The following is a 16,300-nucleotide window of genomic DNA, read 5'->3' on the forward strand; positions in this document are numbered from 1 at the left end:
TCTGGGCTGGAAGCCCTGGACAGGATTTTACAGCACGTCCATCGGAGGAACACATTTAGCCTATCAGTGAATAAAGGCGCCACACACACCGAATGAAGGATTTAACAACTGTTTATAAGCAGAAAACATATTTCACGTCTCATTCGGGACGTATAAAGCCAAATGCCCTCATTTTCACGGCTACACACAGTTTATAGTGAGTTTGTCGTTCTTATTGTGCTTTTTTCCTCATATCTGCTCTGTAGCATTTATTTTTTCTCCCCTGAAGAATTGCTATATCATTCGTTCTTTTCAAACCCTCCAGACCTCAATTGTCGTATAAACAACAAGGTGGATCTGAATCTGACAGGCGCGTCTCTTCAGCCCGGACCAAACCAAACCAAGACCGTCAGCTGGGAGGGAGATGCTGCTGGCAGGCTGGCAGAAGGTCCTGACAGGGCCCCGCGCCTCTCAATGCGGGCTGTCTGCTCTTCTTCATTAATTAGAAAGACAAGCAAACAGACTGTAGTAGCTCCGTTGAGCCAATCTGAATTTGTTTTACTATGATGGGATGTTAAACGTGTCAGCCAGTGAGTCTATAAAGTAGCTCCGGAGTCTTAAGATTGAATTTTAGCCTATGGAACGAGATAATTTCACTTGTTCAGTGAATTATTTTTAATTTCCCTGCATTAGGACTCAACACTAGGCATCATATTTCATTCAGTGCTTTTTACATTTTAAATTTGACATGTTAAAGTTTTTTTTCAGACAGAATACATTAAAATACTTTTTTCTTTTTGTTTAACCCGGTGCGTCTGTGTTTGGAACAATATCACAATGCACCAGGGCTCTCAAAATAACACATTTTAAGCCAAGAATATGTTTTCATTCAGTGTAAATGTAGTTTCAACAGCTTCGTGCCGCAGAGAGTCCAGTGTGAGCGAATCCATTTTAAAGTGGTAGAATTTGTTTCCTTGATTAGACTATTAAGCCCCCAACAACTGACAGGACATCCGGGATTGGACAAGTAATGAAAATTAACTTGATGGCGCGTTAACCTGAAATCAGTCATTTTAAACACTACATACACATGTTCACGTCCGTGCGTAATTTACAATGCAAATGGTTTTGTTGACTCTTGGCAGAGTTAAAAACAAGACTCTGGGCTCGGTGACAATGCACCTCTTAATCAAGATGTTGTCCTTTCAAATTTCTCCTGTGTGTCAGACCCGTGGGTTAATTGAACTGTAGGATGGAAAAAGGTTAGAGAAACACTGGAACTGTAGGTTCATTAACTGTTGTAACTCAATCCTTTGGAAAATAAGAGTAGCTTTCATGTGTTTCCTGAAACAAATACTGAAGTCCCTACAGGGAAATCAAACTCATCTAAGAAGAATGTTGATAGGTTGTTGCCTTTATATTGTTTCTTCAATACAAGCAAACGACTTGCCTGCGCGTCATCTTAAAAAATCTCATTCATACTGGATATAACATCTGCAACGATTTAGGGGAAATACATGATTTCAACGCCTTATTAAACTTCTAACACACACATCTAACACCTGAAAGAAAATGATCATGATCCAAAGTTGCCTTATTGGACTTTTTATTGAGATCCTGGAGTCTATCGGTCTGTTATTATTATTATAGAAAATGAATTATACAACCGCAATAATGCAACTTTAGAAGTGCTTCGGTATAAATTTAAATGCAGTCCTCTCTAACCCCTGTGAGGTCACATGGTATTGTCACCAAACGTCAGACACGCTTCACCTGTCTTTGTTTTAAGTCGTCTGGTTAAATCAGCTGCTCCGCCTGCAAAAAAAAGGACTCTGTTTATTGTAACAAACAGATTCCCTATAAATTAGCATCCTGGAGGACTTTGTCAAATCAAAACCACGTGTTAGCAAACATACAGCCTTCTTGAATTAAAGCTCATCCCCAAGCTGCCCTCTATACAACCTCGAAGAAAGAACGTGCGTATTGGATTAACCCCAGTCTAATTACAGCGTGCGTCCTCTCCATGGTTTGCAATTTTGTCAGTCGTATCATTTGCAAATTAGGTACGTATTAATGTGGGTACTAGATCTAAATTATGTGGGACGAATTGTGGTGATACTGTTGGAACATTTTACATCTTGTAGGTCTGTTTGGTATCTGACTTCAGTGCGTAAAAATATGTCTGCACCAGGATAAACCCAAAGGCGAAACATAAAAAATGCTCATTTTCCATTAAAACCTCGTTACATTTTGTACTGATAAAAAGCTTCCATGTGTTTCTGACAGTGGTGTTTGTTGTCAGCTGAGCTTTAATAGGTAAAACAATCCCATTCAGAGGCCACCGGGTTTGCGTGGCCTGCTGCGCCATAATGCTCGGCACAAGCCCTCCAATGATTGCTAAATACCAAGTGTTTTTTGTCAATATTAGCTGGACTACTTGGGGGGGAAGTTTATAATTGGACACGTGTTTTTTCCTTCTTTTTGTCATTTTGGAGATCAACTGATCCCTTTGTAATACGTTTTTAAAGCAATGAACGATCTACGAGGAGGGGTAAAGAGTTCTTAAGAGCTCCCTTTCAGTCTTTAGAATTGTCCAGAGCAACATGGAGGCCCTGGAAGTAGGCTATTTAATCCAGGAGATGTGCCCATGAGGCTGACACACTGCAGATATTAAGGCACATGCAGGTAGGCAGTCACCAATCTATCCACGAAAAAAAAAACGGGCTCTGTGTTGGTCATCACTTCTACCTAGAAAAGAAATATAATCATTTTATTTTACTTTTTAAAATATGGAGGACATTCTCTTTGACTTCGACCAGGATGGCAACACAGATTTTGCATTTTGGGGACAAATGGATCAAAACTTCCAGTTTCCGACCCAGCTGGACACCTTCCTGTTGGACTGCACCGCAGCCACTGGCCAGCTCTCGCCCTGGTCCTCTTTCGGCTGTCAGTCCATGTTCCCGGACGCACAGCTGACCTTCACCGACCTCGACGTGCAGTCACCGGGCGCGAGCGTCTGCGCTGAGGCCGAAACTTCTTCCGTGGACGAACCTCTGGATATCAACAAGCGCAGGGCGCGGCGGCTGGTGTCCCATCAGCCCTACAAGGTGCAGCGGCATGCCGCCAACATCCGGGAGAGGAAGAGGATGCTGAGCATCAATTCCGCCTTCGAAGAGCTCCGCTGCCACGTACCAACGTTTCCCTACGAGAAGCGGCTGTCGAAGATAGACACTCTGAGACTGGCCATAGCCTACATCGCCCTGCTGAGAGAGATCCTCATGTCAGGCTGCGACCCCAAATCCTACGTGGACGAGTGCATGAAGAACGGCTACAAGAATCAAACCAACGCCATTTGGAACACAAGTGGTGAGCTGATCACCCTCATTAGCAAGTCCTAAAACTGCCAATAACTATTGATTGAGTCTAAAGTTAAATAGATGAAATTAATTTGACTAATCACCATGTTCAGCCCAGCCTCAGTCAATTAAATGTGTTGACACCAACACTAATTATGACATTATATATTTTTAATTATTTTAAAACAAAATTAAAAGATCATGCCTCTTTTTGCAAAGTGCTTGGACACTCTCTTAAGATAAATAGTATAGGTAATAGATTTAGAACATATATATTATAATATAATGTATTGCAAGCTGCTGATTGTTATATTTATTTTATATTTAATACATATCTACATGATAAGAAGCTTTGAATAAAACATTAGCTTGTCATAAACTCACCAAAACATAAACTACCTGATCTTCAAAACTTCAATAAGTTTTTGCTGATCAGTCAAATATACTTAAGTATATGTTAGTATAAAGAACATAATCACATACAGTAGAAGTTTACATTTACAGTGGACAGTATATTATGAATGCACAGAGAAATGTTCCATTTACTGTCTGCAGCTCATGAGAATCACAGAAAGGCTTTTAATGGTTAATTAAAATTTAATCCGTTTTTCATCAGACAGAAAGAAAGACTTGTCGTTATTCAAAGCAATCCCATAAAGCAAATGTCATTTAAAGCAGCTTGTTGTGTGTTCGCTGCACACTTTCATCCCCAGGTGTGTTTCCCTCGGGCATTCGCTCTTAAACGAGCCTCATTTTACCAAAACATAAGCACTTGTATTCTTATTGCCTCCGTGCACTTAACTAAATTCTGTGGGAATCTGCTCTGAAGCCTCTTTATGGGGTCATTCAGATGTAAGTGTGCCCCCATTCTTAGTCCCAGACCTAGGACTTGTTAAACAGTCATTAAAATGTATCAAAACTTATTGTTGTTTGTCCTGCTTTTGTCTCCTTCTGAACCCATGCTCCCCCCCCCCCCCCTCCCAGATCTGACAGCCCGCCTCTCTTGGATAAAGTGGGATTAACTGAGGAACATGGGGCACCCCGAGTGTGGAGATTGCAGCGGGGAAGTGTTCCTCACATGACAGAGCCGACTGATCGACATCTGCAGACTTCTCACCGGGTCACACACCTCAGGCTTTCTCAAACCCCATCCACTCTTTCGTCCTCCGTGGCTTTTAATATTCTAATTTATTGTCGACTGGTAATTGAGAGCCATTGTTTCTGGGGGCCTGGGGAGGAAAAAGGGGGTTGTCATTGTTTACCCGAATGGATGGCACTTGTCACAGGGAGAGAGGGGCACGCTGGCATGAGACTGAATGGACTTCCAGGAGGCTCATACTTCTGCATGTAGCACTGAAGTGTTATCTGGACTCTCGCTCATTAGTCCGCGAGTCGATGTGTTAAAAAAGAGCCTTGATCATGTAAATGAGACGACGGGCACGAGAAGCAGATCGGTGTGATGTGCTTCAGCACGTCAGGTGCTGTTTCCGAGGACGGCAGTAAGGCTGGTAGTGTACTGTTAGTTTCATTCGCAACCTCTATCATCTGTTCTATTATTTATTTATTTATTTAATTCTAATTATTGCTTATTTATGACAAAGTACTTGTAATCCATCGTTGAACATACTGTAATTATTTGTTGTTCTGTAACTCAAATGTGAGAAATGTGTTTGTACTCCATGTTTTGTGACATGTGTCATGACAGAAAGGCTCACACTACAACTTTCTGGGATAATTTCACGTATTTTGTAAACACTGATATCCATAAAGGTGAGATCATAAAAAGGAAACCCGTCTCTATTGTCAACTGTGGTTTTATTTGTGTGTTAGATTCATTAATGTCATCTCAGTCCTGGGATGATCCTCCTTCTGTTCTTGGCCTGTTGGTATTACACATTAAATTGTGCCAAATCAAAATCACTCTTAGGTTTGGATGAATGTTCCTATTCATAGCAGGACTCAGTTCAACCAATGTCTTATTACACAAATACCATGAATTTAGTCAGCAGTTTAGAACAGCAGTGAGTCCAGGTAGAGAGCTCTAGCGGTCACATGACCTGGATCAGTGAAAAGTGTAACAGGTGTCCTTCCTCAAACTGAGTTTTATTCCCAGCCAAACCTTAAAGCATAGCTTCACAATTTTCAAATCTGTCTTAAAACAATAGTCAGATGCCTGAGTGAACACTGAAATAGATTTTGCTCGCTGTGATTATCCGACATGTTCATACTGACCATTAAAAGATCTTCTCCAAATGCACTAACAATGTAAGTGATGAGGGACAACAGTCCTCATTTTGAACAAAAATGTATTTAAAAGTTTATCTGAATCATCTATGAGGCTTCAGCCGTCTGAGGTAGTCAAATCAAGCGTGTACCTTACAGTTTCAGCCTTGTTAGTAAAATAAAATCCTCTTTGTGTCACGGTGGACGGTGTTTTACTGTTCAGCTGTGGTGGTAGAATAGCAACAAAAAGAGGGAATTTGGCACCAAAAAGACTGTAACTTTAAAAGATATCGACTTGATTTGACTAATTTTCACAGCTGAAGCTTCATATTAGCTTCAAATAAACTTTTAAACACATTTTTGGTATGGTTTTTCCCCCCATCACTTCCATTGAAACTGCTTCATTATTATGACGGGATCTGGTCAGTATGAACAGGAAGAATAATTAAAGCAAGAAAAACATCTGTCAATGTTCATTTGGGCACCTGACTGTTGTTTTAGGACAGACTTCAAAAATTGTGAACCAGTCCTTTAAAGACATTCTGAAATTGGGTTTATAGTAGCTTAATGGATACATAACTGTGATGAATATTGTAGGGGTGTCAGTACTGAAATGAAACATACATACGGTGATTGTGTTATTGTTACTTAATTTGGACGTTTCACTGTGCAGAATGATGTCCTGAGTTTGACATGAGAAGGTTTTTTTTCTTTTTTTTTTACATTCATCAGCTGAAAGGGGAATGTTTCTCTGAGAGCATGATTTTGTGACATCACAATTAGTTTGAAGCAACATAAAACATGAAACCTCCAGCACACATACAGACAAGTGACAAATTAAAGGAAAAACTGGTCCAGGTCTGAATGCTTGACCCCCACAGTGAGAGGATCCAGTAGCTCTGTTATGTTGTGGGCGGCATTTTGCTGACATGGTTTTGGTCCACTTGTCCCCTTAGAGGGAAGGGTCACTGCAAATCAATGCAAAGTTGCTCTGAGTCATGGCCTTTATCCTATGATGAATCATTTCTATCCTGATGGGAGTGGTCTCTTCCAGTATGACAATACCCCTATTCACAGGGCATGAGGGGTCACTGAATGGTTTGATGAGTATGAAAATGATGTGAATCATATGCTATGGCCTTCACAGTCACCAGATCTCAACCCAATCGAACACCTATGGGATATTTTGATCCGACGTGTTAGACAGCGCTCTCCACCACCATCATCAAAACACCAAATGAGGGAATATCTTTTTGAAGAAATCATTCAGTGACCCCTTTGTCATCCGTCTGTGCATCAAGAATGGACTTTTCAGTGAAGTAGGAGACGTCTTCTGTGTATTGTGAGTTTTTGCATTTTAAATACATTCTGGGCTTTTGAATGAGAGAGAAGAGGCAGATGTTACAAGGTCATTGAACTTTTTTTTGTGAAAAAAAACCCAACAAAAAAACAGCACATCAGACATATAAATGTTATTCCAAGCAGAGTATTTTGATATGTTTGGATGAGATAGTCAAGATAATTATGAGTAATTGTAGTGAATCACTGGGTAGTAACATGAGAAGAGCTCATTTAATGTATTACGTGGAAAAAGAACAGTAATTGTTCCGGTATATAGCTACCTCTTTTTTGTCCTCACACATACCAGTGTAGCACCGCATCTAAACCACAAAACTGTCAAATCAGCCTCCTCACATGACTGGCAGTGTCAGTAAGATGGTGACACTACATAGCACAGCTGATATATAAATATTTTTTCTTTTTTTTTTAACAGTGTAGTTTTTCATAGCTTGAGCTTTTCTCTCAACAATTCACAGATGCTGCTCCAGGTGTGCTAGTTAGATGTGTAAAACAGGCGAAGGGAGTCAACAACACACCCATTCTTCTTTTGCACATGTAATTTTAGTGCCACTAATGGAGCCCTTAGGAAACAATTAAGAAGCAGCAACGTTATGAGACCTACACTGCGACATAGCTTATGGGTGATGTATAGCTGATGAATTTCTGGTTTGGGACTTTCAGTCACAGCAAATTAAAAATGGGTCCCTAGTTACTCTGGAGACTAGTGTAATGAGATTTAACCTCTCTGTTGAAGTTACTTGCAATTATATGTTAGTACAGGTTTTTTAAAGATAGAGTGAATGAAAGAAAAATATTGTATTAGTACTTAGCAAAACATTTTTTTAAAATTAAATCCAATAAGTAGATTCTTGGGAGCAAAAGTATGAACATTTCAATCAATAACTTCTATTCAATCCCTCTGTGTGTGTGTGTGTTTTCAAGCACTGTAGTCATTCACTGCTCTTACAGGTGTCACAGATGTTGCCTTGACTCCTTTACCAACTGTACACCTGTTTAATGTAAATGTAGCAGGATGTGGTAGTACATATGAAATATCATTCATAAACTGAAATTCAGCAGGTTGAAACACACAGAGTTTGGATATAATTTGTAAGCCTTATAATGGTAGCAGTGACCTTTGTGGCACTCTGATGCTCAGTTAACCCTGGGTCCCCCTAGTGGTATTATTTGGTCAAATCTATTTCTTCATGTGTTAAGTTTCTGATGATTCGTGTGGGAATCAATAGCTTCAGGAGCAGAACTTAAATAATGTTGTATAAATAACTATCATTAGAAGTTCTGATATATGTCAAAGTCCACCTCAACTCAAAAATATGTTTTGCTAATTGTTACTTTACTTGGATTTTTGAGCTTCACAGAGCAGAATAATGTATGTGCAGGGGGAAAGTTTCTCTTTTCTTACCTTAAAACTGAGTTTAAGTCTTGTAGCTACGAGCATGATTTGTGACATTGATTGGTTTACAGTTTTGGAGCCAATCATGGTTCAGTATGCAACTTACACAAGTGTAATGTGGAAACTTGAAGCCTCCAGTGCACAAACACTGAGAATAAACTTTACAGTGAAGATGGAGGCATCTTGTATCCAACAGTTAAAGTCTTGAAATAAAAAAATATTTGCATATTCATTGATTTTTCAATGAGGTTAATGGAGTAGATGTCATTTTAAGATTTTTTTATTGAGGTAATTGAACCTATTTGTGGGGAAAACCATATCAAATCAAACATTTTTAAAGATTTCATTTTAAAACATGTCTGGAGGGGATCTTTAAGCTCTGTGTCTGTAGTAATTCAGATAAATTCCAGCTGCACATATCACAGATGCAACTCTGCTTGTAAAGTGTATGCCCTAAAAATTAAATCAGTGAAATAATAACTATGATGAATAATTATTCAGTTTAACATAAATGAGACATAATCATTCTTTTATAATGAAACACAAATTACATAACTACTTGACACTACTTTTTCTAGCCATCACTGTGGGATCTTGACCCATCAAAAACAGCTCTGAATACCATTTGGATGAGATATGATTCAGCCACGGGGAAAATTTTGGGGGCCAGAATGAGTAAGATTCTTCCCGTCTGTGGACTGCATCAGCCTCTATAAGCATTGAGACAGTTTATTGATTTAACATCCGGCAGACTTACACTGACAAACACTGTGAGGCTGTTCTGCCATCGGCCAGCAGGTGTGTTTATCATGTTAGTGTTATTTTGGATTTCTGGACTTTGAGCTTATAATTAGTGCATCACATCCTGCTGGAAAAATTTAGAGTTTGTAAATTGTTTGTGAATGGAAAAGATTTCCAACAGTCCTGTCAGAAGGTCACAGATCTCTCAAATCTAATTCGATATTTCTCAGATACACAGTAAATCTAATGTCACATGAATGTATGACTAAGGGTTTATACCAAAATGTAGGGAAAAGACTCATGTGGTGCAAGGATCTCTAAAAGGCCCTGAGTGTAGCCCACATTTGTCTTTGGATAAAAATATCAAGCAACACAAACATTGTTGTATAAAGAAAATAAATAAAGTTGTTGCTCTGCTTATTTCAACTCACCAGAGGTACAATGTGGCACTGTGGGGTCAGACAATGAGAGAAAGACAAATATACACTCCCACAGCTACAATATAAATCTCCATGTCCATGTGGTGGTATGATCTTTAGTACCATCTCTGCACTTTTCCATTCACCTGCCACTGTCGACCAGCCAGACTTACATGGAGGTGACTCTTAACTTCAGACCTGAGTGGGAAGGTCTTTCTACCAAGTAACAGACACTTGATGCTCAAAGATGCATCATTTAAGTTTGCTCCATATGCTGCATCTTGGATGTACAACAACCCTTTAACAGTAATTCCCATTATGCAGATGGATTGTCTCATTACTGACCATGCTGATCTTTATTTTGTTGAATTTGCTCCTTTTGCAATGGAATAAAGTTAAAACAAAAAGCTTTAAAGTACAAAACTCTTCAAATATTGAGTGCAGCATATGTATTCATCACTGACACCTTAAATAGCAGCAACCTGTCTCAAAAGGGCTGTTTTCCTTTGCTTAAAAGTGAAGTATTTTAATATGTTAACCTAATAACCTGAGCACACAGCTCAAGATATTTTGTTTAACTATTAGTCCTCTGATACCAAATGTATATTTTCTTGTCAAAAGTAAATTAAGGTAAATACAGAGGCAACATTAAACAAGGTTATTGTGTAAAAATACTACTGGTGCTCTTTGGGATGTCTAAACTACCCTTCAAGGTCCTGACAACTGACAATACGCAAATAAATTGCATGTAAACATGGTCATAACAAAACCCACAGTACAGTACATGCACATTAAGAACAGTATAGTAGAAAAAAGTTCAAAAAGATTAAATAAATATTAATTTAAATTTCCCACTCTGCTGAAATATATTCATGCCAGTTTCAGTTGTGTGTCAGTCTAGGCTAAGTGTTCTGAGGATTGGACTCTTGTAAGTGCTTTTCTACTGTTTCTCTTGTTTCTGGGTAGCTAATGTTGTGCTGTGTATAAAAGGCTTGGACGAAACTGCTCACTGTGTTGTTTCTGACTCATTAGCACTTGCTTTCCTGCTTTATTTTGCAAGTTCCAGGGAGCGATTAGCCATCACACCTGTATTGATAAGTGTTTACATACGTGTTACCTGTAGGTGGCAGTATAACATCTGCACATAGCATGATGATACAGACGGTACCAGCAGGCTCAGGGAATGTGGTACTATGAGGTGTACAATAAAATAACTAGCCTAGCTAGCATGAAGTTCCAACCTTTATAAGTTTTGATTACTTTGAAATATTAAACATTACAATGGCCACTCCAATGTTTTGCTAATTTTGCTGAGTAGTGCCTGCTGCTAACAATCAGTTAATTTACAGTTGAGTGCACGTGCTACCACGTCGCATGAAGATGGAGCTTGAGTTAAGACCAGCGAGTCTACCTGCGCAAGTCAATGCACAACGCACAAGGAAACAAAGAAGGCACTCAGCTGTAAAAAGTACAGACTACCGTCGATATTGTTTATCTTATCACTGTATGTCTCTATTTCATTCAGACTGCACTTCATTTCTTTTCCACAGTAAGAAACCCATCGCTCCAGTCCTCCGCCCTCTGCAGAGAGTCAGCAGCACACTCGTTGTGTCTTTCTCAGTTGGCTAATGGAACTGCAGGTCTGCAGTCAACAAGGCAGACTTCATCCAGGCCTTTGCCACCCAGGCTTCACTCCACCCTTACCACATGTCTTGACAGCCTCTACCCTTTCTTCTCCAGGTCTGCACATGCTGCACCCTCCAATCCCTGGTTGTCTGGGTCGCTACGCAGAGAACGGACCAAGCTCAGGGCAGCAGAGAGGATGTGGTGCAAAACCAGAGACCCAGTCGTCCTAACTAAGTATCAGTCTCTTTATCCTCATTCTCAAATACTGTCACTACTTGCAAAACCACACACTACTTGGACAAGATTAGTTCCACCACCGACTAACGTACACTGTTCTCCACTTTCTCCACCTCACCTACTATTCAAAGCTTTGATGCTATTAGTCGCCTTCAAGGCAACTAATGGATTTGCACCCTCCCACATTAACTCACTCATCAGGCTGTATGTCTCCTCCCATCCAGTCCGGTATGCCAGTGAACAACGTCTGGTAATACCATCACTGAATGGTAAGAAATCACGATCCAGACTCTTCTAGTTTGTGGTTCTGCGATGGTGGAATGAGCTACCCAGCTCCACACGGTCTGCTGACTCCCTTGGTGCGTTCAAGAAATGCCTGATAACTGAGCTCTTCCGTGAACACCGCAACACTTGAGTCCCTTTAACTTTCAGCACTTTGTGTTATGCCCTAGTAGCCTACTGGTTAAGACGCATGCCACACAACTGCAATGTCTGGTGTGATTCCAGCAGTGGACCTTTGATGCACGTCAACCCCAAATCTCGCCTCTAAAAACTGTTCTTGACTGTTGCACTACTTTCTTGTTGTTTCTTATCTACTTACAGGTGTTTTTTACTTGGATAATTAAAAAAACAAACAAAAAAAGCTACTTCCTTGCTTGTAAGTTGCTTAGGATAAAAGCATCTGTCAAATGTAAACATACTTAGAGGTTTTACAGTTGAATATTTAGAGAGAGTTCAATGACTGATAATAAAATACATATTCAATCATTTACATCAATCACCTTTGTAACCTATTATTTGCCATGTTGCCATGGCTCTAAGAGCTTAAAAGTAAGTTTATAAAGTACCTGTAACTCATGTAACTGATGAAAGACTGACACCTCATAGAGGAGGGAAAGCTTTTCATATCATAAACCAACATGGAGCATCCTTAAGCACGTGTTACGAAACACACTGAGAATCCAATTTGAAAACAAACATCTGTCCTTCTAAAAAAAAACAAAAATGGTGACTCCCTAGAGGACTTGCACCCAGCGCTCATCACCATGGTGACCCGGTGTGTTGGCACTTTAATAGCTGTGAAACTCCAGTTAAATAGCTCACCTGCTTTTCTCATTACAGCTCCTCTTCACAAGACCACGCTTCTAGCCTCAGAGCTAATAACTCAGATCACAGTGTGTGGAGGAAAAATGTGGTGTCGTCTTTACAATGTGTCCCAGGGGTCTGCACTCAAGGGCCCTGAACAGTGGGGGGCCTTGCATTTGAAGCCTTCTCGGATGAGCACTGGAACATTCAATAATTTCCTCCTCGGATTAGATATACAGCCCTCCTGGTGAGCAGGGCAAACACACGACATGGAGAGAGATAAACACTGTCAGCTTTGCGGGTTTTCTGAGGTGTTAGGAATGTGAGCTAATAGGGCTATCAGGGTTAGCAGTGAGATTAAATTGTTTTATACAGCTTAGCAATATTGTTTAAGGGTGAAAATACTACTACGTTACATTTATCAAAGTCTAATTGATCAACACAATCAAGATTTATTGTCCTGCAGCTTCAGGATAAACTAACAGTCCAGAGCTGAGGATATTGTTGGTGACACAGGTGACATTGAGGGAGTGACAGTGGACTGCAAATGCCACCCCTTTGTTGACATCCGGTGATCTTCACCCTACTTGTCCTAGCTCAATCAGCAGAATCAACAACACTACTGTTTGCCCAGCCTCCCTTGCACTGCCTCCCCCGGTCTGCCTGAGCTCAGCCTAACTTTGCTGTAGCCCAGCCCCAGTTAGGCCACCTGGCTACCACATCGCATTGTGAACATGAGCCTACCATCACGCTAACCTTGGCACCAGGGTCACAAGTGCAGCACTAATTACGCTGCATTATTTGTGCAGGAGGCTGCCCCATCAGCACCCGAGTGCACAAGCTCTCTGTCATTTGTTCAGCAAATTTACTCTGACCCTGCCAACAAGACCTGCCCCCCCCCCCCCCCCCCCTCCCTTCTCTCCTGTTTGGCCTGGTTAAAGTTCAGATTCTGGAAGTAGTACATGCATAATGAATATAATTGTGTTATAGCCAACATAATTGCTCCGGCAAACACTGTTTTTTGTAACTGTCAAGTCAATGAAGTGCATTTGAGTTGAGTGTGGGTTGCATGTAGGTTTGTTATTTTGTGCCGTGAGCTCTCTGTTATTGGACTAAACTAAAAATAAACAACATATCGATCTGCACCACAGCTAATCCAGCTACTTCATATGAATACATGTATATATATATATATATATATATATATATTAGAGACAATATGTTGGCCAATGTGAGCTTACTGTAGATATATCTGTATAGTTCAGTCTCAATATTCGCTGCTTGATATGTAACAAGAAACTACAGCAGAAAAACTGAAGTGAACTCAGTATATATCTTGGTCATAATTATGTGATATACACATGAAATAATTATGTCATTATTTATGTCATGTATTTATGGGAACAAATAGAATATTGGCTCATATATCATTATCCAGTATTTCAATCTCTCAAATATTGATATATATAAATATAAATATAGTTAATTACTTATTGTGTCATGCACAATAATACATGGCCAGTGCACAAGGACTTAAAAGACACCAAAATACAACCACAGTGGTGAAACATTTTTCAAACATAGACAAAATTTCTTACATTACATTGCAGATAAGTGTGTCTTCTGTACCATGCTCTACAAATAAAATAAGCCACACAAAAGCTTCCCTTCCTGAAACACAGGTCCGCAGGTTTCTTATAATCATTCATCCAGGAAAACTCATCAGAAATACATATGCAGTATACATATGAATACATACTGCATGACTACTGTAAATGTCATACATTTTTTAGCATCATTTTGATGGACAGTTAGTACTTTGGAACCTTACCTAACAGATACAGTATGTGCCTGAAATGGACACAGTCCTGTATATCATGATTTCTGTTCTCCACGCACATCTTCCATAGAGTGTAAAGCCTTGGAGAGAGCTCTGCACTTCAAAGCTTGGCTTCTTCGTTGGATGGCCATAACTCTACAGGGCAGAGTCAGGTATTGAGCATACAGATTTTGATGGCGGTGGTGGTGGTGGTGTATGTTTATGTGTGTGTGTGTGTGTGTGTATATAGGGGAGGGGGCTATTCTGCCCTATTTCCCCCTCCACCTCCAGATATCAAAGCAAACTCTGACAGTGGGGGTCTCTGGCATCCCGGGCCCCTTTCCACACAGGAGACAAAGCATCGAGCAGCGAGTCTGCATCGTATTAAACAAAGCCTAAATGCTTCAAGCTGTTACACACTCCCCAATGAAACCTTTATGAAAGGGCCCCTAATGCGATTTCAGAAACACCTTGTCATCAGGCCCGGGGCAGCAGAATGGAGAAGTGTGGATATATGAATGAATGGGTTCTTGGTGTTACTGAAGAGTGACTCTATGAGTGTAGGTGCCTATGGTTTTACTGCCCAATATGTACCTCTCACCAATATTGCCTGTTGTTTTATTCACTGTAGAGGCCTCTGCTAAATACAGGCTCTTAGTAGAAACACTGCCAGTGTCTGATAATGATAATTGTTTTGTTATTATACATAAATGAAAGCTTGTGGTTGTGCGCTTTGGGATACTGCATCTAGAGAGGAACTTGACTAAGCTATAAATATTTTAAGCAAGAAACAAAAGATGAAAAAAAGATACCACTGTTCTTTTGAAGTTATGTAATCCTGTAAGCGATATCTTGTATCAATTCAACACTAAATTTGGATTGCCATCGAGTCTGCAAGTTGTAATTCAGAGCTGACTTGTGAGTCACATTTTCACAACTTACTGGAAAAGAACTGCGCAATAAAACAGACATGGCGGTTGTTTTTCTCAAACTCTGGGAACAAACCCATTCCTCGGCAAAGAATGTGGTTCATTTAGGAAAACAGCACAATTTATTTTTTTTTATAAAATAAAGGCTAAAAAAACAGTAGCTGAAGTTATTGAGGTCTTGTTTGTCATGGTGGAGTCAAATTTGAACATTTCTAGCATTTAGTATGTTCAAAGCAATATATGTTTCCTTAATAAAAAAAATCTTGGATTGGTTTTGCTGCTGTTTTTACAGAAACAGATCACAGTTACTGCTTGTTAAATCAGATTTGTGCAATACATGTTACTGGGTGTTCTTTGGTCAGTTTACATTGCAGAGTTTGGTAGTGGTACAGATGGCTGCTCTGCAGTGGGGCTACTAGTAGCTTTAAAAGTGATTGCACCGATGGTAATAGACACTGTATTCTGTACAATGAGAACCAGCTGGACCTTTCCTCTGCTGAACATCTTTGGTTCATCTTGAATCACTTTCTAACACACATATACACACATACATACACACACACACAGACACACACACAAGTGCATTCATGAAAAGCCAGATGTACGTACACTGATACAGCAAATAATCAGGTGATAATATGTACTGTACATGAGTCAAAAACATACACACACACATACACAAGCGCACACATGCATACGCACGCACACATGGCTTTAGATCCTCTTGCCAAGATCATTTGGGGTGAGCCTCACAAATGTTTGTGGCGGTTGAAGTCAAAGGTAACCAGCACATGGACAGAAAAATTCCACTCATCACAGCCTCCAACAAATCATCTCTTCCATAACTTCCCTCACACGTCCGTAACCCTCTCTGTCAGATCAAAGCCTTTTGTGAATCATCACGCATCCATACATTTGCCCTCTTTCCTCTGTTTCTCTGTAGCGTTTTATCCTTCCTTTTCTTTTTCTCTTAACCTGTTTTTTATCTTTCAACACCTCTCTGTCTCACTTCTTCAGTCGTTTCTGTTTATGAGGCTGATGTGAAGGCAGAAGGCCATGCATGCAACAAGGACGTGTTTTCACTGATGTGACAGCAGAGAGGATCTGGGCTTATTAAGGGCATGCCC

General features: G+C 40.0%; 1 protein-coding gene across 1 annotated transcript; it reads left to right on the top strand.

Annotated features, from left to right (window-relative positions):
- Positions 1–1,698: 1,698 nt before the first annotated feature.
- On the top strand, positions 1,699–5,145 carry LOC122992486 (pancreas transcription factor 1 subunit alpha). The gene is made up of 2 exons (XM_044366307.1): positions 1,699–3,348; positions 4,323–5,145. The coding sequence occupies exons 1-2, from the start codon at positions 2,769–2,771 to the stop codon at positions 4,358–4,360; spliced, it is 618 nt and encodes a 205-aa protein (XP_044222242.1). The 5' UTR covers positions 1,699–2,768; the 3' UTR covers positions 4,361–5,145.
- Positions 5,146–16,300: the final 11,155 nt, after the last annotated feature.

Source organism: Thunnus albacares, chromosome 11 (assembly GCF_914725855.1).
Source record: "Thunnus albacares chromosome 11, fThuAlb1.1, whole genome shotgun sequence".
NCBI classification, from domain to species: domain Eukaryota; kingdom Metazoa; phylum Chordata; class Actinopteri; order Scombriformes; family Scombridae; genus Thunnus; species Thunnus albacares.